This window comes from Syngnathus typhle, linkage group LG11 (assembly GCF_033458585.1).
Source record: "Syngnathus typhle isolate RoL2023-S1 ecotype Sweden linkage group LG11, RoL_Styp_1.0, whole genome shotgun sequence".
Taxonomy (NCBI): Eukaryota; Metazoa; Chordata; class Actinopteri; order Syngnathiformes; family Syngnathidae; genus Syngnathus; species Syngnathus typhle.
Window position 1 is genome coordinate 12,544,926 of NC_083748.1, and position 24,741 is coordinate 12,569,666.

The 24,741-nt window shown below is 49.3% G+C and overlaps 1 protein-coding gene across 2 annotated transcripts; it reads right to left on the bottom strand.

The window, feature by feature from the left end:
- Positions 1–1,087: 1,087 nt before the first annotated feature.
- Positions 1,088–22,785, bottom strand: stab1 (stabilin 1). 2 transcript variants are annotated; one of them, XM_061291414.1, is made up of 69 exons: positions 22,475–22,785; positions 21,653–21,899; positions 21,397–21,482; positions 20,992–21,061; positions 20,784–20,879; positions 20,438–20,551; positions 20,180–20,367; positions 19,978–20,114; positions 19,529–19,656; positions 19,302–19,378; positions 19,086–19,208; positions 18,857–19,015; positions 18,727–18,798; positions 18,391–18,504; positions 18,261–18,314; positions 17,941–18,021; positions 17,714–17,872; positions 17,553–17,615; positions 17,400–17,492; positions 17,144–17,230; positions 16,885–16,996; positions 16,605–16,800; positions 16,213–16,306; positions 15,975–16,133; positions 15,712–15,807; positions 15,486–15,581; positions 15,344–15,391; positions 15,142–15,275; positions 14,942–15,053; positions 14,761–14,838; positions 14,585–14,686; positions 14,377–14,481; positions 14,174–14,308; positions 13,961–14,089; positions 13,823–13,876; positions 13,638–13,751; positions 13,203–13,398; positions 12,860–12,955; positions 12,741–12,786; positions 12,011–12,090; positions 11,818–11,943; positions 11,654–11,727; positions 11,034–11,105; positions 10,752–10,871; positions 10,603–10,650; positions 10,435–10,509; positions 10,171–10,317; positions 9,768–9,896; positions 9,536–9,595; positions 8,975–9,151; positions 8,826–8,915; positions 8,317–8,463; positions 7,983–8,039; positions 7,730–7,907; positions 7,255–7,404; positions 7,055–7,159; positions 6,786–6,902; positions 6,464–6,596; positions 6,128–6,188; positions 5,696–5,840; positions 4,782–4,915; positions 4,378–4,543; positions 4,185–4,291; positions 3,981–4,100; positions 3,597–3,731; positions 3,416–3,520; positions 2,555–2,704; positions 2,220–2,324; positions 1,088–2,096 (listed from the first exon to the last, which is right to left on the bottom strand). In XM_061291414.1, the coding sequence occupies exons 1-69, from the start codon at positions 22,529–22,531 to the stop codon at positions 2,028–2,030; spliced, it is 7,689 nt and encodes a 2,562-aa protein (XP_061147398.1). In that variant the 5' UTR covers positions 22,532–22,785; the 3' UTR covers positions 1,088–2,027. The 2 variants fall into 2 exon arrangements, with proteins under 2 accessions (XP_061147398.1, XP_061147397.1); XM_061291413.1 differs by having other exon boundaries at positions 10,435–10,512.
- Positions 22,786–24,741: the final 1,956 nt, after the last annotated feature.

Consider the following 24,741-nt stretch of genomic DNA (forward strand, 5'->3'; position numbering starts at 1 on the left):
AATGCATACGCCATCCCCCCCTACACTACTGGATTCCAGTCGGCTCCCTAGGTAGTGGGCATAATTCATTGGTTTGCTCCGCCAACTTGGGGGCAGGCCACCTTATGTATTTACACATAAATACTTACATTTGTTTGAATATGCAATGAGGTTCAAATTGTAAAAGCACAGGTAGGTATATGCTCACAGCTGGAATTGAACCAAGATCCTTCCGAGCGAAAGCCCGTGTCACTAACGAGTCAGTTATTTCGACATGGAAGCCTTTGGCCGTCTGCACTCTTTTGTACTAGTGCATTTCAATTCTTTTGAGTGCATTTCTTTAGAAGCGGTTCAGTCAAAATATTTGTTCAAAAGAATCGTTCACCGAATCGTTTGCTACACTTTCTTATTTATTTATTTATATATATATATATATATATATATATATATATTTTATTTTTTTTTCTTTACCTCGTGTAGAATACTTATTGAAGTGTCCATGAGGTATACCTACAAATGTCTGATTTTTGTTTTAATTGGCGAATAAAAAATATATATAAGGTATTCAATGTTGGACAATTTCCCACTGCACTATATCATGCCCTATTTGGTTCGTGTTCCAGATCATCGTTATCGATTTTTATATAATGGATATTAAAGACGCTTAAAAATACCAATACAGCGTTTTGGGGGTAAGGAGAGTGAAGAATTGTTGCGTTCAGATTCTTTCACACATTCCCTACTCCCTACAGGGAAATGTCAAAGTCTTTTCTTATTACGCCACTGTATCATTTTAGTTCTTCATTATAGTTGACTATAAAAATTCCTACCTAGCAACGAGGGACTCGGGACTGTGCTAAAGAGCCACAAGACAGCCTCGATTTCAGCCTCCAGGGTTGGGGGAGGGGACACCATTTTACGAGGAACAACTGAAAAAAACCCGAGCGAGGCGAAACGGCCGGAAACCAACATGGCTGCTCTGCTCGCACGTGTTGATTATGACCAACCTCCCCCTTGCTTCCTTTTCCTTCCCAAAGAAAAAAAAATAAGGAAAAGCTTCCAGCAGTTAGCAGCCAGCTAACTATCATGAGTCAGTAAAGAATAGACGTACAAGTATAGCTGATTTTATCACGTTCAATGTAGTTCAGTGTTTCCTTTCAAATACAATGTTAGCCTTCTGCGGCTCAAAGCAGTGTTTTGATCATTGTTAGCTGGCCATTTTATATTTTCAAATTCACAAATCCTAACATTGATGTTAGCATTTCTAGACTCCACAGCATTTGTCATGTTTTATTCGATTAATATGAATGTACCCGTACTAGATTTTTAAATTGTGCTTATGCAAAAATGGCTTCTGATGTGCCCTTTTGTTCCATGCCTAAAATGGCTTCTGGAAATCGTCACATCAGACCCTCTATTTATTTTGGATCAGATAACAAATTGTGTTTTGAGCGCGTGTGCTCGTGCGCACGTTTGCAGCATCATGTTCGCAGATTTGTCCGGACATCTCGGCATGTCGCGCAAACAGTGGCGGGTCTTTTGTGACGAGCTCAGCACATTCGCAGTGCCGACATTCACTATCAATGATTCATGACACCATCCAACACAGACTCTGAGTGTGTGTGTGTGCGCATGTGTGTGTGTGTGTGGGTGTTTGTTTTTGTAGGTGTCTTTGCGTTATCGTGTATTTGAGGTTTATGTGCTTGTTTTTGCATGACTATGTGTGCATCCGTGTTTGTTTTTGTGGGTATCTTTGTGTATTTAAGGGTGTTTTTATTTCCATTTATGTGCTTCTTTTTGTATGACTGTGCGTGTGCACACAAACATCATGACTCCACACACTTAAACCGAGCTGTTTGTCCTCAGTAGTTTCTGTTTTGGTTAGAAGGAGCTTGTGAACTGAGATGATCAGTCATGCAACGCATGGTTGGTAGAAAACGATTAGTGCAAAATTTTTGGACAATCACTTTGTCTTCCTGTTGTGTGACAAGTTTGATTTTTGAATACGCAAGACACGGTCGTTACAAAAGCTCAACCAGTGAGCCCTTTCACTGATCCAGGTCCAGGAGCTTTGGAGGTTCCTCGGGTTCTTCCGGCTCTGCCCTCTGACTGGTCTCCTGCCGTATAGAGGGAACGTCACAGAAAAGAGGAAGGAGTCACACAACCAACCAATAACTGGTGACATGAGTAACAAGTGACATCGCTAATGCCAGTTGGCGTAGCGCGCCGAAACGACTCACCCCAAAAGGCTCAGCGAAGGCTCTGGAGCCGCTGTACAAAGGATTGGGGATGCAGACCAGTGCGGGTTTGGACGGGCTGGCCGTTGCCTTGTCCTCGTCGTCATTCTGATACGCGAGAGGAGAGATCGTTAGCTGTTAGCTTGTGCTCACAAGCTACATTTAAGTACATTTCTATCAGTTGATTTTTTTTTTTTTTTTTTAATCCAATCATATTTAAGCCTCCATATGTTGCCACTGGCAATCTAAAATGCTAAGGCTATTAGCCATGTTAACATCTGAGTACCCCCCCCCAATTGTGTGTGTGTGTGTGTGTGTGTGTTGGGCATGCGACTTACTTTGAAGTACTGAAATTTGAAGGCATCCGTCTTGTGCTTGAAGACGTTGTATCCAATCCCTGCCGCCACGGCGGTCAGCAGCAGCGACACCAAGATGGCCGACACGGTGCCGCTGGAGTGGACGTGGCCGTGCGCAGCGTGGTGGGAAACCTGGATCGGCCGGCACACAATCACACGCACACGTTAATCGACCAGATAACGGCACTTGTGTGAAACAAGCTGGTAACCATGACAACGGGAGGACGGACCATTAAGGACCGACGTACTGAAATGGGGGTTGTTAAGAAGCAACGAAAAAAAGGGAATACTTGGCTTTCCAAATACAGACATTACAACCAACAAAAAGTTGTTTATTCCCAAATTATATGTTTTGTGTGATTGTAAGCTACTGTGATAATTTTCACATGAGGATGAATTTACCTCATTGACTGGGTTGACATTCCCTTTAGCACAGCACCATCTAGTGGATGCATACCGCAACACTAGTCAACTTCAGTTTTTTATGCGCCTTTTAATCCAATGCACCCTATATATGAAATAAATTCTAAAATAAAAAAATCAATGGAGGTGCGCCTTATAATCCAGTGCGCCTTATAGTGCAGAAAACACTGTAATCAACTGTTAATCAATGTTACGTGTTTGATGATTGAAGATGTATGAAGGTGTTACTTTGCATCAAAACATAATCTTTGGGGAGAGTAAGGCGAAAAAAAGTTAAATAGTGAAGCAACCGACGACCACAGTAGGAAGCCATGGGGGCCACGAGAGAAGATCTAGGTATAAAGTCATAGAATGGTCTCAAATATGAAATAAGGGGAGTTGGCTTTTGAATACACTCGCCCTTGACATCATCCAGCTCACCTGAGGCGGCGGAGCCGTCAGCGGCGCCTCGATAACGTGAATGATCCCGTTGACGGCTGGGATGTCCCAAGCCAAGAGGAGGCGCTGGTTCACCAGTTTATAACTCTGAGGGTGGAAGTGGTAAAAGATTGAATAAAAAAATAAGGTTGAGTACGGCAATTGGATTGTGTTGTGGTCGGACCTCGTTGTTGCCGTGGGTAACAGACAGGTCAAAGCCCAGCCTGGACGGGATGACTTCCTGGTGTCGCAGCTCCTTAAATGCTCGTCTGACGTGATTGGCAGAGATGTGATACTCCACATCTCGACCCGAGAGCACCTAACACACATGAAAACAAGACGAGGGAGAAATGAGTCGTGCTAATCATTACTTTGTGCAAATAAAAGAGAATGACTAGAAACAAGGCCACCACCATCGAAAGAGTAAAAACAATTGACGATCATCACCATCTTGCATAACTAGAAATAACCCAGAGAGGAAAAATGATTGCAAATCACCCCGCTCCGCACAATAGAAATAAAGATGACCGACAATAATCCAGAAGAGAGTTGGAAAAGGCGCGCTCACTTGGCCAGGGCTGAATCCGTCGTCGTGCGGGACAAACAGCGTCAACTCCGACTGCCTTTGAGTCAAAAAATCAACCAGACGCTGGCCCTGTGCGGAGAAACCGCCGTAGTCCAACAAGGACTGAAATTCCCCCAAAAAAGACAAAGAAATGTTGAGATCGAATAAAGGCGCTTTCAGGTTTGACGACGCAACGCCCGTCGGCACCTTGTAAAAGAGGCTGAAGTTGCCGTAGGCCGCCAGCACATCAATCAGGACGCTGTTGCAGAAGACGCCATCTCCTTCGAAGCCGTCGGGACACTTGCACGCGACGTCTGCACACGGCAACAAGCGGGAGACTCACACAAAATCTCAAGATCATCTGATTTTTCAGTGGAGGGAATTTTGGTGCGATAGTTACCCGAGAGCCTGTAGCAGTAGGCGTCGTACGTGCTGTTCCGGTCCACGGGATCCTTGTAGAGGACCACGCCTATGTGGTTCTCGCCACACCTCATGCTGGGGAAGCGCGTAGGGTACCCGACCTTGCCGCCCTCCAACCAGCCGGCCACGCACAGATGCATGCCCAGCTGCAAGCACAGCCGCCACGTCAATAAATGCACACAACGCCAGACGTTCGCACGTTTTTTTTTCCCACATTTTTAAAAGGTTTAGGCCTTCAGCCATAAAAACACAAAATCCATGCATTGATATACATGTAGTGCGAGTACGCAGGGGTCCGAGCGACACTAATTTTCAAGTTTTTAGTATTCCACATGCAATTCTGATTTGTTAGCAGATTGATGGACAGCCCGGGTACATGCGTACCTGTTGCGCGTCGCCCAGCTGTTTGTAGTTGGCCAGCACGCCCCCGTCGGCCTGGCACGCCGCATCCGCCTGACTGAAATTCATCTTGTACTTGCCTTCCGGTGAACGAAGATGGAACACTCCCGCAGTATTGGCTGAGAACGCAGGCGCCGCATTCAAGAGCACATTAAGTACGGTCACAGAACGACGGCTCGGTGCCATCGAGACCGATCTAGATGACCGCATCACTCATTAGGGTTATGCTCTTGAGTCAGAGTATATGCGTTACCATGGTAACAGAAGGGCACCAGAATATACCTATAAATGTGTTAAAAGTCCGAACGAAAGTTCCAATGATCATCGTCACACACACACACATCTGGGTGTGGTGAAATTTGTCCTCTGCATTTAACCATGCGATTTTGATTCATCCCCTGGGGGAGAGGGGGAGCAGTGAGCAGCAGCGGTGCCGCGCTCGGGAATCATTTAACCCCCCAATGCCAACCCTTAATGCTGAGTGCCAAGCAGGGAGGCAATGGGTCCCATTTTTATAGTCTTTGGTATGACCCGGCCGGGGGTTTGAACCCACAAGCTTCCAGTCTCAGGGCGGACACTCTACCACTAGGCCACTGCGCTGGTTGCCTTGGAAACAGGTGACCACGTCACCAAGGTAACGCGTAACAAACGTCACATGATGGCTGTTACCGTGGTAACAGAAGGTGGTCCCCGAATATACTTGCTTGTTGTGTTACCGTGGAGACAAATTAGTGAGCAATGTGTTAGACTTTCAACAAACCCCACTGATCTCTTGAGCAGGTGCAGAAAAAAGACGTCTGTTGTCATGGTAACAAAATTCTTTTGGAAACGTTACAGACAGCTTGTGGAAAGGTCACGAGCATGAGAGATTTGTCGCCGTAGTGACGGACAAGCGTTACCGTGGTAGTGCAAGTCCTTGCAGGAGGCCACGGGATGACAGCCGCCGTTGTCCTCCAGGCAGCGGTCGACGGGAGGCACAACTTTCTCCAGGCATTGGATTCCGTTGCCCACGTAGCCTTCTAAGCACTCGCACCTGCGCTCATTCTGTAGGGAAGACGATTTCCGCTAGTAACGTGGACGCTCGGAAAATCGACAAATACAGTCAAGCCAAACAAAGAAGCCTTTAAAAAGCTAATGCTCAATACTCACTTGGGAAGCTAATATTGGAGCTCAACGTTGGATGCTAACATTAGCAATAACTGACTTTGTGATCAGTTAAGATCAGACGCAAAGGTGCAGCTAACACCAGAAGTGGAAAGTATGCCGGCGGGACATTTCCAAGGCGAAACCTCAAATCAAGAAAATGCGACGAGTGAGACGTTTGTACCCACCGGGCCTGTGAACTTGCAGGATGCAAAGTCGCTGCAGCCGCCATTTGTCTCCTCTACACACCTGGAAAACACATCCATCACTTTCCTGATGGTGAGCGGTCCCATCTCCCCCTTCTGGCCTAAACACGCTCCGAAGCGCTGACCTATATTAACAACCAAAATTTGAATATTTGCAGGATGACACTGCATTCTTTCGTTCATTCATTATTAATTCATTCAGCAAATTTTTATTCATTTATTTGGACCATTTCAGCTTTAGTGTGTTGCCATGTCAACCAAATCTATTAAGCAACTTATCCTGGTGCCACATACGAATCGCTTTTCGTCGCCGTTCACCTGTTGATGGCGTCGCATACGTGGCCGTCGCCGCGGTAACCGCTGCGGCAGGTGCAGTTGACCCGCAGTCCCGTCTGGGTGCAGTCAGCGTCTTGGTGACAGCCGCCGTTGTACTCCTCGCAAAGATTCGGAGCTGTGAGGCATTGTCGTCAAACAACGTCATTGGAAGAAGAGAGGACGGGCAGAAGCCAGGCGTTTATCCGTGGCCCGCCCCCACCCCCCCTCCGAAATGGAGCGCAAAGAGTGGAGCATGTCTGTGCCTTCCCCAAATTAGAGCAGGTTCAAAGTTTTGCGACAATCATGATGCGGTGTTAAAACTCACGTGGCTCGGGAGTGCATGTGGTGCCATTGCCTTGAAAACCAGACTTGCACAGGCAGCCCAACCCTGGCAAACAATCGGCCTGAGCATGACATGGACGGCACTCCTCGGGGATGGAACCTATACACACGCACACACACAGTATGAAGTGTATGAGCACACTTTTTCCTCCGGTCAACAACATTGAGAATGGAATTGTCGCTCTGTATGAAGTATAAAATGCAGGAAAGCTAGGATAGCACTATCTGGCACCACGCAGCAGCATCCCTCACCCAAGTCGATCTGGCAGCGGTCTCCTTTCCAGCCCGCTCTACAGACGCACTGGCCCGAGCCTTCCATGCCCTCGTCGCACGTTCCCTGCTGACCGCACTCGCATGCTGGGGCAGGAAAAGATGAGATGAGGCCTTCCAAGTTGATTTTTGTTGACATGCTTGAAGTGCGGGAAGCTTATGATGTTATACAAACGTCAAACCTGTGCAGTTGGCGCCGTAATGTCCCGGCGTGCACATCTCGCACGCGTCGCCTTGAAAACCGGCAGGACAGTTGCACTTGCCCGTCCCTCGTAAGCCGTCGCTGCACTCGCCGTGGCCGCTGCACGGTGACTCCACGCCGCCAGGACACACTGCAGAGAAAGACAGACAAACGCCTGTGAGATACTGAAAGTTTTGTGATAAAAAAGTTTGACAATTCAATTCAAATACCGTAATTTTCCGACTATAAGTCGCACCGGAGTATAAGTCGCACCGGCCATAAAATGCCCCAAAAAGTGAAAAAAACCAAACATATATATGTATATAAGTCGCTCCTGAGTATAAGTCGCCCCCCCGCCCAAACTATTAAAAAAAACGCGACTTATAGTCCGAAAATTACGGTAGTCTTTTTGAGAGGAGAAGAAAAAAAACAAGTGAGATGTGTGTGAAAGTCAAGCGTAAAAGCTTGCGCCTCACCCTGACAGTCTCTGCCAAAGTGGTTTTTACAGCACTTCTGGACCCAACCCGGGAAGCGGCACACTCGCTTGCAGCCAAAGGTTCTGAGCGAGCTGAGCGGGTTGTCCAGTTCGCCGGCCCAGCGCATGTAGCCCAGCGAGTACTTGATGCGACTTCTCATGCAGCTCTCCACGCGTCCCTGAAATGCGCCACGCGCTTCATCTTCTCCATTGCGGGGCGAGAAAAATGGGGGCAGGGGTTTGGGTCTCCTTACCGTGTCCTGGTGACGGATGGGGCAGGGCGGAGGGAACAGACAGCGGCCGCAGCGGCCCTGTTTGGACACACAAGCGCTCACGTTACACTCTCTGTACTTGGAGGGAAGAAAAAGAAAAAACACGGGGTCAACGTTCGTCGTGTGTGAGAAGTGATCACGACAACGCACGAGTGGTCGTGCTTGTGTATGTTGGCAAGGGGCGTGGCTTTCACACACTTGGGAAGGGGGCGCCATTACAGAACGTTCAAATCTTGCCAGCAGCTTTGAGACCGCAGACGTGAGCACTTCAGGGAAGACGAGGTGAGGTGATGTTGTGTGACTTTGCGGTACTGACAAAAGTGGTTCTGTTCTCCACGCTGTCGCAGTGCGCCCCCAGGCCCGGGGGCTCCAGAAGCTGGTCGATGCCGTAGGCCACGCCCTCGTCAAAGCTCAGGTAGCGCTCCACCACCCTGGCCGCGTTTTCGTTGATCAATATGTTGCCCTACATTGGCACAAACACACAAAGAAGCAAAAACAACGCACTCAGGGCGTCAAATTGAAGTTTTCCCTCATTCTGGCTCCTTTCTGGATTGCCACGTAAGGCTCCTCTCCTCCTCGCCCATTTGAAGATACTTTTTTTTTTTTTTATTCTTTGGCTTTCGACAGTTATTCTTGTGCTGCTCTATATCATTTTGTGTTTCAATGGATTGTTTTCGCTGTCTTTGTGGTTGTCCCCGTTGCTCAGCGTGCAGCTGTTGTGTAATGTGCTGTAAATATCACGTTGTATTGCAAACTACCATCTCCACGTCAATGCCAGACAACAGTCATTAGCGTAAATAACAGTGTTTGTGTGTTTGTTCTCACCACCAGGTTTTTGTCACAGCTATACTTGATTCTTGATCCGTGCATGGAGCGGAAGGACGAGTATATTCCTGGCCGACTGACGCCCAGAATCTAGACACGCACAAATATGTCATGGCGTCCAAGCGGCCATTTTAGTGGAGCCGTGTTACCCTGGCGCTGCGTATGATGTGCGCTTTGACAGTGGCGGCCAGCTCCTCCTGGTGGTCGGGACTGGAGAGCCAGCGCTGCCTTTCAGGGGGCAACGAGCTGAGGGCCTGGTCACTGGGCCAGAACATCGTGAACGGCCGGTGGATGGATGACTGCAGCACTGGGAGCAGGCCGGCGCGCTGCACCCGCAAAACAAAAAAAAAACTCATCAAAGCGCAAGCCCGTGCACGGTGGCGTGGAAGTAGAACGTGAGGCCGTGATGCTAAATGGCTGGATGACGGGCAGCTTGATAAACGGAGGTGGAGGGGAGAATGATTGGCAGGATGGATGCCAGAAACATGACGGATGGCAACATGATGGATGGATGGATGGATGGATGGATGGATGGATGGATGGATGGACGGACGGACGGACGGATGGATGGATGGATGGATGGATGGATGGATGGATGGATGGATGGATGGATGGATGATGGATGGATGGACGGATGGACGGATGGACGGATGGACGGATGGACGGACGGACGCGGCTGATATGACAGCGGGAGCACGTCACGGGTTTACCTCGATTAACTGGTAGAAGCTGCTGTAGCCATAAAATTGAGCAGCTACAGTGAAGTTCATCTGGAAGGAAGGCAAGAAAGAAAGAAAGCTGGATTTGTTGATTTATGTGCCGTGTCCTCACGATACAGATAAACAAGCGCAAGCACACACACACACGGTATGTAAACACACAAATGATAAGAAATGAGCACACAAACGTGCACACGTAGTTGTGGTGAGTTGCGGTCGGCACCTTGTTGACGCGTTGTTTGCTGCTCAATTGGTAGGGGGTGAGCATGCCGCTGATGTGGTGGATGACCCCGTTGGACGTGCTGTAGTCGCTCCTGATGATCCGAGAGGCGTTGTTGATCCACACCGAGCCCTGACGCGCACAAACACGCATGTGTTAGCCAAATGCTCGCTAACGCCGCTGCCCTTGAATCGTTTTTCCAACTTTTGAAATAGTTCCGGATTGATTGTCACATTTGCTCAAGGCGTGGCATTTATTGCTCAAAGCAACCTTTCTGGACTCAAGATTTCTTTTTTTTTTTTGCATCCTTCTAACCAAATCTTGCCAGACCACTTGGTTACAGAAGAGGACGCAAATCTGTCTGTCTGTCAGTGTATTTGTGTGTGTGTGTGTGATTGAATAAGACCTGCTGCAGACTGAATTTCAACGTGTGTCCGGATGTGGAGATGGCCTGCTGGGTGCTCTGGAGGTCGTTCAAAGTCAGCTTCTCGCAGGAAACAATGTGGTACTGCACCAGATCATTGAGACGCCCAAACAGCTTCCACTCACTAACCTGCGCCAACACACACACAAACGTAACCACGTGCGTGTGAGCACACGCACAAAGATGAAGACGCATTAAAGTAGTAGAGAAAGAAGAGAATCAAGATGGCGGCTGATGAGTACACACAACAGGATACGTGTCATTGTCGATGGGGACAAAGACGGTGAACGGCCCATCGCCGGAGAGACTCATAGTGTCTGACTGCTAGATGGAACAAAGACCAACATAAAAAGGTTTAAGTTGTGTAACTTGTGTGATAAGGTAGAGGTTTTTATTTTGCTTTTTTTAACTCACAGAGAGCATGTCACGGAAGAAGGCGTTCTCCGGGTTTCGGAACACCTCCTGCGTGATGACGACGAAAAGAAGAAAAGAAAAAGCAGAATGCTGTGATGGCGGCCCGGCCAGCTGAGCTGGAGGGGGGAGTTCTGGGTCATGTGACTCACGGCATTGGTATTGCCGCGGCAATCGATGCCGTCGCCCTTATGTCCTCGGAGGCAAGTGCAGTTCCTCTGGCCAAGTCCCAAATACTCACAGCGGGCATATTTGCTGCAGCCGCCATTGTTCTGCGCACACACAATCATACACGCATTTATAAGAAAAATGCAAAAACGCAAATGATAAAAAAAACCTCAAGCGCACACAAACGTACATAGAAAAGGTACACGAATAAACCTTAATTTTTCTCTTTTTATCCTAAACACACACGCGAGCACACATCAACGTACGGTTCTGCAAGGGTTACTGGGGTAACAGAAGCGGCCGCTCCCTTGGAAGCCCGTCTGGCACCTGCACGCCACCTGGGGAAAACAACCCAAAAATATCTTCAACCCGCCATCCAACAGGAATCACATCATTCAAGAGAATGAAGAATGAAATCCGTTGGGGAGGAGAAAGAACATGCAGGAGAGTATTGTTATCTTATCTCTCTGCATTTGTTGCCATTTGCTTAACAAGACGGCCACATAGGAGATGCTAACTGTTAGCTCGTGTGCCTGTGGAGTTTCCCATTGCATTATGCTAGCGGCAGTTGTTTGACAGGAACATTTAGCCTCTTTAATAATCTCGAGAATATGCGCTAAATAGATCACTTAACCGCTGCTTGTTGTGAAGTGACTTGAGTCTATCTTCTATCTCAAATTTAAGCTCACAAGCCCAATGCTCCCCCAATCTCGGAATAATTCCCATGTGGGATCGCTCGTAGCTCAAGGGGAAACTGTTTTTGGAGACAAGTTAGTCTCCAACGGAGAAAAGCAACTTCCACTCGCAGTCCGGCTCACGATTGGCTCGTTCGTCAATTGGCCAAAGCGCCAAGACGTGACGTCATTGCAGTTAGCTGCCGTCTTACGGTGTCAGGTCCTGTTCGGATGCAGTCGGCCGACTTGTGGCAGCCTCCGTTGTTAACCAGGCAGCCGTCCACTTCTGAAAAAGAGCAAGTCCGCCCACCCGTAAAGGTCGGAATGCGGGGAATTTCACCCAACATGGTGGATGTGTGACGATGACATGACTGACCCAGGCAGACCACGCCGTCGCCCGTGTAGCCCTTGTTGCAGGTGCAGGTGCGCACGCCCGCCGACACTGTGGCGCAGGTGGCGAACGGCGAGCAGCCGCCATTGGACAGGCTGCACAGGTTCACCTCTGAGGGACAGAGCACAAGTCAAGCACAAGTTGTGGAAGCAATGGAAAGAGAGAAAGCGGCTGTTACCTTGGCACACGCTGCCGTTGCCTTTGTAGCCGGCCACGCAAACGCAGGCGGCCGCGCTCCCCTGCGGCCCCGTGATGCAGCTGAAACGACCACCACATGCCCGTCAGCCATTTGTCCGTCCGTCCATCATCAGTCCATCCATCCTCCGTTAATTACTTCATCTTTTGTAGTCTGGCCAACGGCTTACCCAGCATTTGAAAGTAATTTGACGTCTTGATGCAACTCAAAAGACACAAGTTTAATTTGGGATGTTGACCAGCTACATGGCGTGGTTGATTTTTAATAGCACCAAAAAAAAGTTTTGTTGCCAAATCACATTGCCTGGAACGACCCATCCATTTTCTGTACCGCTTGTCCCCACGGGGCTCGCGAGCATGCTGGAACCTATCCCAGCAGTCATCGGGTAGTCGGCGGGGGACACCCAGAACTGGTTTCCAGCCAATCACAGGGCACACAGAGACGAACACATCTGCACTCGCACCTAAGGACAATTTGGATTGCTCAATCGGCCTGTTTTGGGGATGTGGGAGGAAACCGGAGTGCCCGGAGAAAACCCAGGCAGGCACGGGGAGAACATGCAAACTCCACACAGGGAGGGCCGGAGGTGGAATCGAACCCTCCCCCTCCGAACTGTGAGGCGGACGTGCTAACAAGTGTTTCAGCGTGCCGCACTGCCTGGAGACATTTGAACCAAAATGGTAACACACACGCACACATGAATACAACCTACTTGGCGTTCTCATCACAGACTCCTCCGCAGGCATCGTCCTTTATCTCTGCCACACACACACACACACACAGATGATGGGAGGTTACTCAATTTGAGTCGCTTGCGTATGCGCGTCTTACCGATGGAGCACGAGGCCCCCTTCCATCCTTTGTGACAGTCACACCTGCCGCTTCCCGACAAACCGTCGTCACACTTGCCGTGGTCACAGGCGCACTCTGGGAGATGCACACCCAAATGGACACACACAGGAACACAAAACAAGTATTGGAATACATGCGGACGCACAAAACACACGTCTGCCCTGCCCTGCATCTTCAAAAGGAAAGTAGTAGTTTCCCTTGATTCCACTTTGCATTACTTTTGCACATCTGTGAAGTTCACTCAAAGGTGTGCGTGTTTGTTTGTGTGAGCAGGCATGCAAGTGTGTATCCGTTTGTGCGCGCGTGTGTGCAAGCGTCTCACTTGAAGTGCAGTTGACACCGTAACGTCCAGGCTCGCAGTCCTCGCAGGCGGTGCCGTGGAAACCCTCGTAGCATCGGCACTCCCCGTTGCCACGGAGACCGTCCTGACACTGGCCGTGATTGGAGCACCAGCTGCCCACATCTCCCGGGCATTTGAAGCACTCGTGCCCGTAGTAACCGGGGCAACACGATTGATCCTGCGGGGCACACGTCAGGAGGGCTCAGAGTCACATGCGTGGGTGGCCACGTTAAAGCTAACGTTAGCTTCCCATCGATTCTCATCTGAGCTAGCACCCGGCTATACACGGGTTGCGAACTCGCTATGTGTTAGCATTTCGACCATCCTCTTGTGAAAGGTAACCCAACTCCAGGTCACGTTCCAAAATCTTAGCAAATCATTTTTTACTCTCGAGTTGCTAGCTCAGGCAGCGGCTACCTTGGCGACTTGCAGACATTTTATTACGCAGCCTGGCATGGACTTCCTGCGGGCTCCAACGCGCTTTCTGTATCGACAGTTGGGCTTCATGTTCTCCGGGAATTGCATTGTGATCTGAGGTGGAGCAAAAAGACGCATGGAAGAAATGCCACGGTGGATGGGATCCGCGTGATTGACAGACTCACCGGCTGATATCTGCTGAGGCAGCGGGGGGCTCCGTCACAGGCAGTACACCGGCCCTAATCAGCAAAGAGACGGATCATACTATGCCAATGCCAAACAATCTCCTGGCTTGAAGCAACAACCTCCGATTGAGCGCTTACGTTGACTTGCACCATAACCTCCTGGCTGCATCTGTTGCGGCGCACAGAGAGGACACGCGGGAGGACGATGATGACGCCGTACTGCGTCTCGCTGAAGGTGCCGTCTAGTGGCACGTCGTTCACCAACGTCTGGAGCCACCGCAGACAATGAAAGGGCGAGCCAGCGTCAGAACAACGTGAAAGGCCCGGGAGGTCACAAAATGGTTTTCTTACCTGATTGTTGGAGTCCAGGTGGAACTGTACCTGGTAGTCGGCACCCAGCAGAGTGCCCGCGAGTAGACCGTCATAGAGTTTTTCGGGGAAGAGCAGCTGTTTGAGAATCACGTGATACTTGAAGAAGTCGGGGTCCTGCGGACAGGAAGGTGTTAGCGCCTCTCAGTGGAATTTGGCCGGGGCTGGTGTGGCAGGCCTCCTACCAGCTGGGTGGTGTTGCCTTCACTCAGGTACTGACGGATGGCGTCGTCGGTGGGCAGCAGAAGGGTGAACTCAGTCTGCTTGATTTCCCCTGACAGATTGTACTTCTGACAAAGCCGGGTCGGAAAACCACAATCGACAACAACGAAGGTACACACACAAAGCGTACGCCGACACAACACACTACATAACACACCCAGTGTGACCCACCAGAGCGTATTGACGGAAGAGACTGAAGTTCGGCGATGATTCCAGGAAGGCCTTCAGGGTGAGCGGCTCGGGCGGGAGGTCCGAACGGGATGGAAACAACACCTGAAAAGATACCTCATCCATTTTTCACACTCAGGTCGCCGTCTCGTTCGAGCATCCTCGATGAGCCGTCCCACCTTGTCAATGATGTGGAAGTAGCCGTTGATGGCCGGCTGGTTCCGGGTCACCACGGCGGCGCCGCCGATGAGAATTCCCTGCGATGACACCACAGCGGACTCGAGTGGGCCGCAACTGGGGTAGGCGGAGCCAATGTTCCAAACGCAACTCCGAGGCTGTTGACTGTTAGTGTGCCGCTACCTTGCTGCTGTTCTGGATCTCCCATTGGGTGGGCACGTGCATGGAGGGCAGCTTGTGGCCAATCAGGCTCTCCATGTCTTCCACGGAGTATCTGCCTGGCAGGAAGTGAGCCCTGCAAGCAGGAAGTCACACGGCAAGTCAGCAATCCAGGGGTGTGTGTTGATGTTTCTGTTTTTGTGTGTGGGCGCGAGCTGACCCACCGCAGGATGTGCGGGAGGTGATGCCTCGTGTTCCAGAAAATGACGTCGGCGTCACTCATGTTCTGCTGCACCTGTCTGCTGGGGACCAGCACGGTCACGTTGCCGCTCAGGTCCTCAGCGGCTTGAGGGTACCTCTGCGGGAATAATCAGCAGCTCAAACCACGGCGTGATGTCATTTGAAGACGTGACGGCGTTCACCCACGTGGATCATGTAGTACAGGCTGCTGAAGATAGGATTCATGTCCAGCTCCTGAACAAAGAACATTTTTCAAAGTTGCAACTCTCAAGTTGTTCGCATTTGATGTCTAAAAATGTGAGTCGGATTGTCATTGGCGAGTTTTGACCTCCATCAAGGTTCCGTAGCAGATGATTCCGTCTCCTTCGTAGCCGTCGGGGCACGTGCACGTGCGGTTGCCGTCCTCCGTCTGATTGCATTTTGCCTGCAAATCAATTTCAAGGCTTTTCAGATACGTTACTACGTACGCAAGATGATGTAATGGCGCCAGGTCAAACGGAAGGCCTCGGCACGGGCAGTCCAATCAGTGCGCTGCGGCACCTGGGGTTCATTACCAGGGCGTGGCAGCCTCCGTTTCTGCTGTAGCACGGGTTCACCCTGTCACAATCTGCGCCGTTCCCCATGTAACCCATTTTACACACGCACTCGCTCTGCAGACACACACGCACGAACAATCTGCATGTTAAGAGACAACAAAGATTCACAATGAAAAATGCCAAATTCGAGTCTGGAGCTCAGCCTTATACTTGACACCTTGTATTCAAATAATCGAAGAAATGCTCAACAGAAACAACCAAGAGCTCTATTTCAAGCTCACCTGCCCGGGTCCGATGTGGTTGCAGTCTGCGTTTGGGCTGCAGCCTCCTCGCGCGGCCGTCTGGCAGTTGTTGATCTCCACGCAGACGCGCCCGTCACCCGTCCAACCCTCCACGCACACGCACGACACGTTGCCCGGAGACAAATACACGCACTCCGCCTGCCAATAAAACAATTCAAACACAAGCGCTCAAGTACATTGGATTGGCTTCTTGCGGAAAGTCGTGGCGAAAGCTAACGTTGGCGTGGCAGCCTCCTCTGTTGCTCTTCAAACAGCGGTTGATGGCCGTGCACGAGTGGCCGTCACCTTCGTAGCCGTCCCGGCAAACGCACCTGGCGCCGACGGCAGCAGGAGAGAAAGCAAAGAGACTTGCAGAGAACAAATCAGATCAACAAATATTTGGAAAATGGAGTGGATTTGAAGGAATACAAAACGATTTTTAAGGAGGGGGAAAAAAACAAAAATGAAACATTGTTGTTTTCCTTTAAAATAGTGTCTTTCTAACTAAAAGCACTTTAAATTTCTTTGCCATAAGGTTAAAAAAATATGATAGCGGGTGGGCACTCAACACTGCTCTGCATTTGCTCCACATGGCGGCTCGACTTTGTCAAGTCGGCGAGGCGTCCTTACGTGGTTTGGAAGCCATTGAAGGTGCAGTACGCGTTGATGTGGCAGTGCTCCCACAGTTTGTCAATGATGTCAGCTTTGCACAGCGTGGGCGTTTTATCGCAATACTCCCCGGAGAAAGGCTCCAGACACGAGCCGCGTCGACACACGCCGCCGCTGCCCGGCCGGTTGTCGCACACGCCGTGGAGGCAGTGACACTCTGTGAACTCGCAATGCACACGCATAGCTGGCTGAGTGTGGGAGGCAGATGGGGGGGGGCTGTTGTTTGGGGGGCGCACCTCACCTTCGTCGCAGTGCTCTCCGTGTTTGAATGGGTCAGAGCAGATGTGGCAGGCCACGCCCTCAAAGGCCGATTGACAGCTGCAGGAGCCGTTGCCACGGATACCGTCAAAGCACTGTCAACAATGGAAATAATGTGTAACATGATGGCGCCAGTGACAAATATATCATAAAAAAAAAAATGATAGCAGGAGAAAACCCTAATGAAGAGAGGCGCTCGCCCCGCTACTTGAGGAAGGCCACTCGAAAACGAAGCCGCTAACCTTTCCTTTGTCGTAACAGGGATGCTGGAAGCCTCCGATGCACGGCTTGCAGTCCGCCCCAAAGAAGCCATCGCAGCACTCGGGCGTCTGCTCCGGAACACCACACAATTGCCGTCAGTTCTACCGCTTGACGTATGGCAAATATTGTCAAAGGCCATTCTTGGCGAATTCATCAATTTAGTCGGACAGCGAAAACATCGGTAAGCTCGTCATCTTTGGTGGATGGTGAATCAAATGTTTGCGACGGTCGTCTGACCCGTGTGGTGACGTTGCAGTTCTTGGCGCAGCCTTTGCTCGGCGACCGATGCAGAGGGGATGGCGTGTAGTCGCAGCCAATCACGTGAGTGTTCTGAAACACGCGCCATTTAGTTGGACGGACGGGCCTATGTACAGACAGACAGACTTTTACCAGTTCAGTGCTGCCATCTGGACAGGATGTCTCGTACAGGTAACTGCAGTGAACACACGGGCCCTGAAAGATGAAAATGATTTGTCATTGTGCACAATAATAAACATTTTCTATGCCGATGTGTTTTGTTTACGCTTGTGTGCACATGTGCAAGGCCTGACTTGTGTGATTTGGCTTTGGACGTGGTCGCATCTGTGCGGCATGATGGGTAAGATGGTGGGCGGGTAGAGGAGGCCGTCAACCACGTGGAAGATGCCGTTGAGCGCTCGGTTGTTGGGACTCAGCACGCGCACGCCCTTGTCACCCAGCAGGATGTCGCCCTGAGGAAAGAGGGCGAGGGGCGCCGTTGCATTAGCGTGGGTCGGCTCGCAAAGGCGGAGCAGCTTACGTCGGCAGACGTGGAAATGCTCAGCAGCTGATTGGCCGTCGTCTCGATGTGAGGAAGAAACGTCAGGTCATCGGACGCCAGCTGGACAGGGACATAAAAAAATAAAAATAAATAAATAAACTCACTGGAAGTTAGTTATTTGGACTTTAATATCTCAGAAATGCATTATTGCTTATTTTATATTTCAAATGGGGAAAATAGAAAATTGGATCTTCCATTGTTTTGAATAAAAAGTGAAATAAAGTCGAAGAAAATGTGCACAATTTCTGCACATCTTCGAAAAGAAAACTGCACGTTCTGTGCTATGTGCGCGTCCTTACGCTGCCCTTGGTGTAAATGTGGTTCCGCAGCAGTTGCTGAAGTTTGGCCTTGGCCTGAGGACCAAAAGAAAGCAGATTGAGAGTTGACGGAGCCAAGTGTACATTGTGGTGGTGGGGGCGGTTGTCGCACATGATTGAGCATGTAGAGGATGCTCCCGTCTCTGGCGTTGTCCACGGCCAGGTTGCTGGGGATGAAGACGGTCAGCGGGCCCGGCCCGTTCAGGGGCAACACTGCGCCGCAATTCTGCACACGCACAAAAAAAGGTCTTGGATGGATTCCAAATCTTCTCGTTTTCAAAAAAAAACATGCCCAACAGGCAAAATCACTCATGAATAAGCTGGGGGATGACTCCCCTACCCAAAATAAACAAGCAAACAAACAAGTAAATAAACAAACATATTTCAAAAAAGCATGCAAGTTTTTATTAAAAAAAAAAAAAAGAAAAAAAAAATCATCTCGACTCACATCAACAAGTGACAGGAAGCGGTTGAAGGCTGGCTCTCTTCTGACAACCTCCCCGATGTTCATTGTTGAAAACTAAAATCCAAAAAAAGATGATTCATATTCTTCTTGCGGTGCATCTGCCGTACCGTACCTTATGGACTTCTCCTATTGAAAGAGGAAAAGTAGCAGGCCGGTTGTCAGGGGTCCCTGCGATTGGCTGGTCGATGATGTGAATGACGCCGTTGGCCGCCGGCAGGTCGGCCTGGACGACGGCGTATGTGCGCGTGGGGTCGTGCAGCATGATGAAACGCTAGCCGGCCACAACACACAAATGCATGCAGTGATTTGAAAAGAGCCGAGTTATGACGTATTTTTCTTACCTTGTTGTCCTTGCTCCTCAATTTGGCGCCTCCGTACATGTTGAACTGTCGGCCGTCCGTCATGTCCCGCAGGAGGTGCTGACCCAGGATCAGGTGGTTGCGACACACCTGCTCGTCCACAGACTGCGGGTGCAAAGCGGCAACGTGAATATTCACCTTTGTGCAGCGTCATCCTTTGACTGGGGCCAGGTGCAAAGACAAGCATGAGCTTCGTACAGTCAGAGATGTTTGGAGCAGAGGGACGAAAGCTGTGAACGGTCCGTTGTGAGACATCAGCGAGGAACAACCTTTGGCTGAAATGCAAACCAGAAATACAATTGGAAGATGTTGCAAGCGCAAGTCACGCGAGTGCGGCTCTGCAACATTTCTCAATGACATTGCGTTACTGTTACGATTTGTCTGGTAAGAAACAAAATAAGAGTGACGGAGTATAATGTTGATACCAAAGAGGTCAAGGGCCCCCTTGAGTTTTCCTTTCTGCGCTCCGTTGCGATTCAGGTCCTGCAGACGCTCCATCAGGTTACCGTAGCAACGTCGCCCATCGCTGATCTCGCCTGGCATGCACACACATCTGAGCAAACAAACAAAATGCAGTCATTTAACACTCAGGCCTTGTTGGATTTTTGGACAAACAAACAAAACGCTGTCATTTAACACTCAGGCCTTGTGGAATTTAGTACCGTAATTTTCGGAGTATAAGTCGCACCGGAGTATAAGTCGCACCAGCCATAAAATGCCCAAAAAAGCATATATATGTATATAAGTCGCTCCTGAGTATAAGTCGCCCCCCCCACCCAAACTATGAAAAAACCCCGCGACTTATAGTCTGAAAATTACGGTACAATTTAAGCACCTTTTCAACAAAAACATGTGCAAGAAACGTTTGTCCGACCTGGCTTTTCCATCCAGCCCAGTTTGACAGACGGCCGACGAGTGGCAGGTGTCCGACGCGCAGGCCGAAAGCAGTCTGCAGCCCGACTCGGCGGTGCCCCCCACAGGAATCATGCCGGACATGCACTCACAGGCCACCTGGGAGACAAAATCCGTCACCGACGTCCCGTCCGCCTTGCCGCGGCGGCGCTGCTTAACCGTACCTTGTTGGGCCCCTTGAAGACGCAGACGGTGGAGTTGAGAGGGCAGCCGCCGTTGTTGACGGTGCAGGGGTTTTTGGGTACGCAGACGCGGCCGTCGCCGTCAAAGTCGGCCTTGCAGGCACAGCTGACCTTTGACCCCTGCGTGGAGCACTGAGCGTTGACGTCGCAGCTGCTCGATACGCACGTGCCTAAAAACAATAAAACAGTCCAAAAAAATGGAAAAAGGACGCCGCATCAGACGTCGGGCGCCATGTTTACTTGCGCATTTGTTCTTGACTGTCTTCCTGTATCCTGGCAAACATTGGCACGTGGCGGCTTCGCCTTCTCCTGAGCAGTACGAGTATGGGCTGCACGCGCTGCACCTGTTGTTCACTGAACATCAAAAGAAAAGAAAAAGCACACATGCATAAAAAGCAATACATAAAAATACAAAAATGGCGGCTGGAGCTCCACCTTGTCCAGGGAGCCTGCCACGTTTCACGTTAGTTTTTGATTTAAAATCAATGATATTTTTCAATCAATATCTCAGCAGAATTGCAATTGTTTGCTCGATTTAAATCTCAATATAAGATGTTCCTTTTTTCGAGATAATGAGCAAGGGCACCTTGGTCACATCGCTTGCCCGTGTACGGCGGCTGACAGAAGCACTGGCCGCTGCCCTCGGGGCCTTGGTCGCACACGCCGTGCTCACAGTCGCACGCTAGTGCCAAACACATAACACAACACATACGTGTCAAATCATACGTACACAATAACCCGGCGCAGTCTCCTAACCATTTCAAATGCAGTCTTGTGTGCATGTGACCTCTGACCTTTGTCACAGTCTTTGCCAAAAGTGTTCTCCTTGCTGCATGTCTGGCACGCAAAGCCACTGAAGCCTTCCTGGTAACGCAAGGCAGCAGAAGCAGGCATTACACAACGCGGGAACAGGAACGAGAAATGGCGGGATCGGGTACTCGGAGGCTGCAGGAGCAGGTCGTAGTAGTGGACGTGTGCACGAGAAGCAGCAGGAACAGGTATGTTAGAAGCAGCCAGAACAGGCAGTAGTAGTAGTAGTAGCAGGAACAGGAATTTAAAAAGTCGCAGAAACAAGCCTTAGAAGCAACAGCAATAGGGGCATCAAGAATGAAGAGTTAAGATGAAGAGCAAAAGCAGTAAAGGCAGTAGGAACAGGGCACGAGAAGCTGTTGCGGCAGGCGTGCAGGAACAGCGCTCACGTCACAAACGCAGGTCCCGTTGCCATGGTCTACATCCATGCAGGTTCCGTGGAAGTTGCAGGTCTTCCCCGACCAGCTGGGACAGGCTGCGGGCCACAGTGGCAACACTCAGGTCACTGACAAGCATTTGACTTCAGAGAGACCTTTGTTTACTTCAAGCTTTGGCCACTAATCACTGAAGCAAATTCAAGTCAAATAAATGTCTTCATTAAAAAAAAAAAAACTATGTGGCGATCATATTGTTCAAACTACTTACGGAGACAAAGTGGTCCCCAGTACTGCGGGCAGCATTGCGCCTGCATGGAGTTCTTGGCGCAAAGGCGGCGACAGCCGTCCAGCGAGACTTCCTGGCCGCCGATCAGGACCACGTAGCTGCAGTTGCTGACGCCACCGTTGGTGAAGCCACGTGGGCACAGGCTGCTGGGCACCGCTGCGCAGGACGTGCACGTCGTGTACACGTCCAGCCTCTGCTGGATGTCGCAGCGGCCGGGCGGTGGCGACGCCTGGCACAAGACGGGGGTCAGAATCAAGCAGGAACAGGGTCAGATGAAGCAACAATATGAGGCAGAAGAACCAACAGTGACTGGTTACTCTGAAGAGGCATTTTTTTAGCCTCCCCAAAAAGACTTTTATATTTTCTCGACAAAAGGTTCTTCTGAAATTGAAAAGTCAGTTCTTGAATAAATCATTTTGGATAACTTTGTGATGACTAGAATAAAAAAATCGGTATAATCTTGAAACAATCGGGCCTTACTCTTACATCCCAGCAAAATCTTTTTTTCCGCAATTGTTACTGCTATGCAGTATTCTAATACTTTCCAAATTTTCCTCTAAATTTGTAGAAACATTCTGAAAGAAATTCAAACAATGGGGGGGGGGGGGGGGGGGAAGACTAATCAATGTTATATACATTGAACAACTCAAGTTAATACAACTTGACATATTTGATTTTTTTTTTCTTAAAATATTATTCTGACTTTGTACAATTCTTGATTTTATTACCATAATGAAGACTATCTCCCAAAAATACAACTCTAATATCACAAATATTGTGCTTGATTGAAAAATTGTGCTTTACCTGTAGTTGCAGCGAAGTTTGTAGTCCAAGTAGTTGTAATAGCAGCAGTAGTAGCATGGTTAAGTGCCCCACTACAAAAAGAAACAGGAAAAAGCCCCCAAAAGACAAATCAACGACCCCGTCACAAGACGGGAAAAGAAAAGATCCGCCGCAGACAGTGTCAAAAAGTCTGTGCGGGGACCTCGAGAAGTATTCTACTGAAAGTGACAAAAGTGCGCACAAGCAAGGGAGGCTGTGGCCGTCAGTCGTGTCGTGTCGTGCCGAGCCGACTGTGTCGTCCGGGCCTCCCTCTCCTTTCTAATCAAGGAAGAGGTGGGAGGAAAAATGAAAACGCACAACACAAGCGGCGAGCCAGTGACACATTTCCTCCTGCCCGCTCATGGACTCGGCACACGGATCATTTTCACATACTGATACATCAATGGCAATTGTGAAAAGCATCATTCCTTTCATAACTTTTGAATTTATTGGCAGGTGTAAAGGAAAAACAGTTTAAAAAAAAAAAAGATTTTTTTGTCTCCACCTTCAATACAAAATGATTGAATTTATAACTTGTAGCTTGTTTTCTGAAGATGCCAATTCCATTTTCCCAGAAAAAACACAACCCTTAAAACATAACCATCCATTTGTCTCGTTAAATACTGTGTGGCTTTACTGTAAATAAAAGTAAAAGGAAAAAACAACAATTTATGCATTCAACACAATAAAGTCATTGGTCAAATTAAAGCGAGGTTTGTTGTGTTTCTTTCGCCGTTTTCTCCAACATTGTGTTCAGATTTACATTCACCATTAAAATGATGTGTTCATTGATTTGCGGCAAATAAACTAAGAAAAAGACAACTTTTGGACTAAATTAAAAAATTGGTGAGATTATGTCTAATAAGCACATGTACGAACGACCCACCTCGTTTAAATATATATTTTTTTCTCCCTTGACCCAATTCCGCTAAAATCGACCTGCCTAAGCATCTGGCTGACTGAGGGAATTTTTGCTGTCAAGTTTGGAGCATTTTGTAAAATCGAGTGCACAGAGAGTCTGGCAGGTTTTGTAGACGGCAGGCAGATTACGAGAAATCCTTGCTTCCTGACAGGAAGTTTAGGGCGGATTTCCCTTCTCTCGGCGGTGGCAACGGTCCCCGTGGGCCGCAGCCATTGGGACGGATTTCCTCGTACAAGCTGACACTGCGACTGCGCAGAAAGAAAGGAACGCCAAAGCACTTTCTTTCCTGGCTTTAACGCCGACGTCGGGAACCGGACGACAAGAGGTCAAAGTTCACGCTGCCAGGAACAATAGCGGGAAGTGCACCAACGCTCCGATGCTGACAATTGAAATAGTTTCCCCACTTACTAGGATGTAAGCGAGCACGCCAAATCATCACTTTTTGTTTTTTTTTGTCGAGTCATCCAGCTTTGGCTCCGCCTCCAATTATAGAAGCACAAATCCTTCCTAATTTAGCGTCGTCCGTCTCACTATTTTGTAAATGCGGCCCAAATTTGGTGGCAATCCGATTACATTTGGACACTATTCCAACTAGTGTTCTGGTTCCGACCCACCAAAAAACTGCCAGGTGCCCCTCAGCAAGCCAGCAAGAAGAGTAAAGAGCTCCAATTTTCTGTTTGTAAGAACATCTCGGATCAAAATGATTAGGGGAGACTAAGGCGAGGACACGCTAACATTCCCTCGTAACTTGCGCCTGCCTGCCGGATGGTTTGAAAGTTGAGACGGACGCCAAGGCGGACTTAGGACATATTGGCTTTGATTCCAGGCCGACCTTGTACGAGCGCCTATTTTGCCCTTATCTGACCCAGGGTTGCTGCGGCGGCCTGATAAAGTTCATCGGCGTATCGCAGCTTGGCGGTTATGCCTCGAGGTTGCCCGATCCGTAGTAAGCAATCTCATGCACACGACGCAATGGACGCCTCGATAAGGTTATCGTCGTGTAACAACACGCGAGCCGTGAAGCAGTTATGAAAACGGAAAGTATGACAGGAAGGGGGATCCGAGCAAGGGTCTTAACCTTGCAAACGTCTCTATCAGCTAATAGTCTCTATCAGCTAATAAACTGCTGACGTGCACAAAAAAAAGTGACCATATGAGCCGCCGAAAAACGCACGTCACACAAACTCAGCAGATTCTGCAGCAGAGTGCGAGACCGCCGCCAGGTCTGGGGGGGCTAACCGAAAGAAAAAAATCTCAACGGGATCTTGAGCAGACTACATCCTGACGCGCCAAATACTAGGAACAGATTGGCAGTACCGTTTATGCT

What these genes read in the sequence shown, in the direction of transcription:
- stab1 (XM_061291413.1), bottom strand. Translation starts at nt 22,531, where the DNA reads ATGCTACTACTGCTGCTATTACAACTACTTGGACTACAAACTTCGCTG. An exon ending in TCTTCCGTCAATACGCTCTG is followed by an intron (nt 14,482 to 14,584) that starts GTGGGTCACACT and finishes CGGCTTTGTCAG; the next exon opens with AAGTACAATCTGTCAGGGGA. An exon ending in GCCTCAGCAGATATCAGCCG is followed by an intron (nt 13,752 to 13,822) that starts GTGAGTCTGTCA and finishes GCTCCACCTCAG; the next exon opens with ATCACAATGCAATTCCCGGA.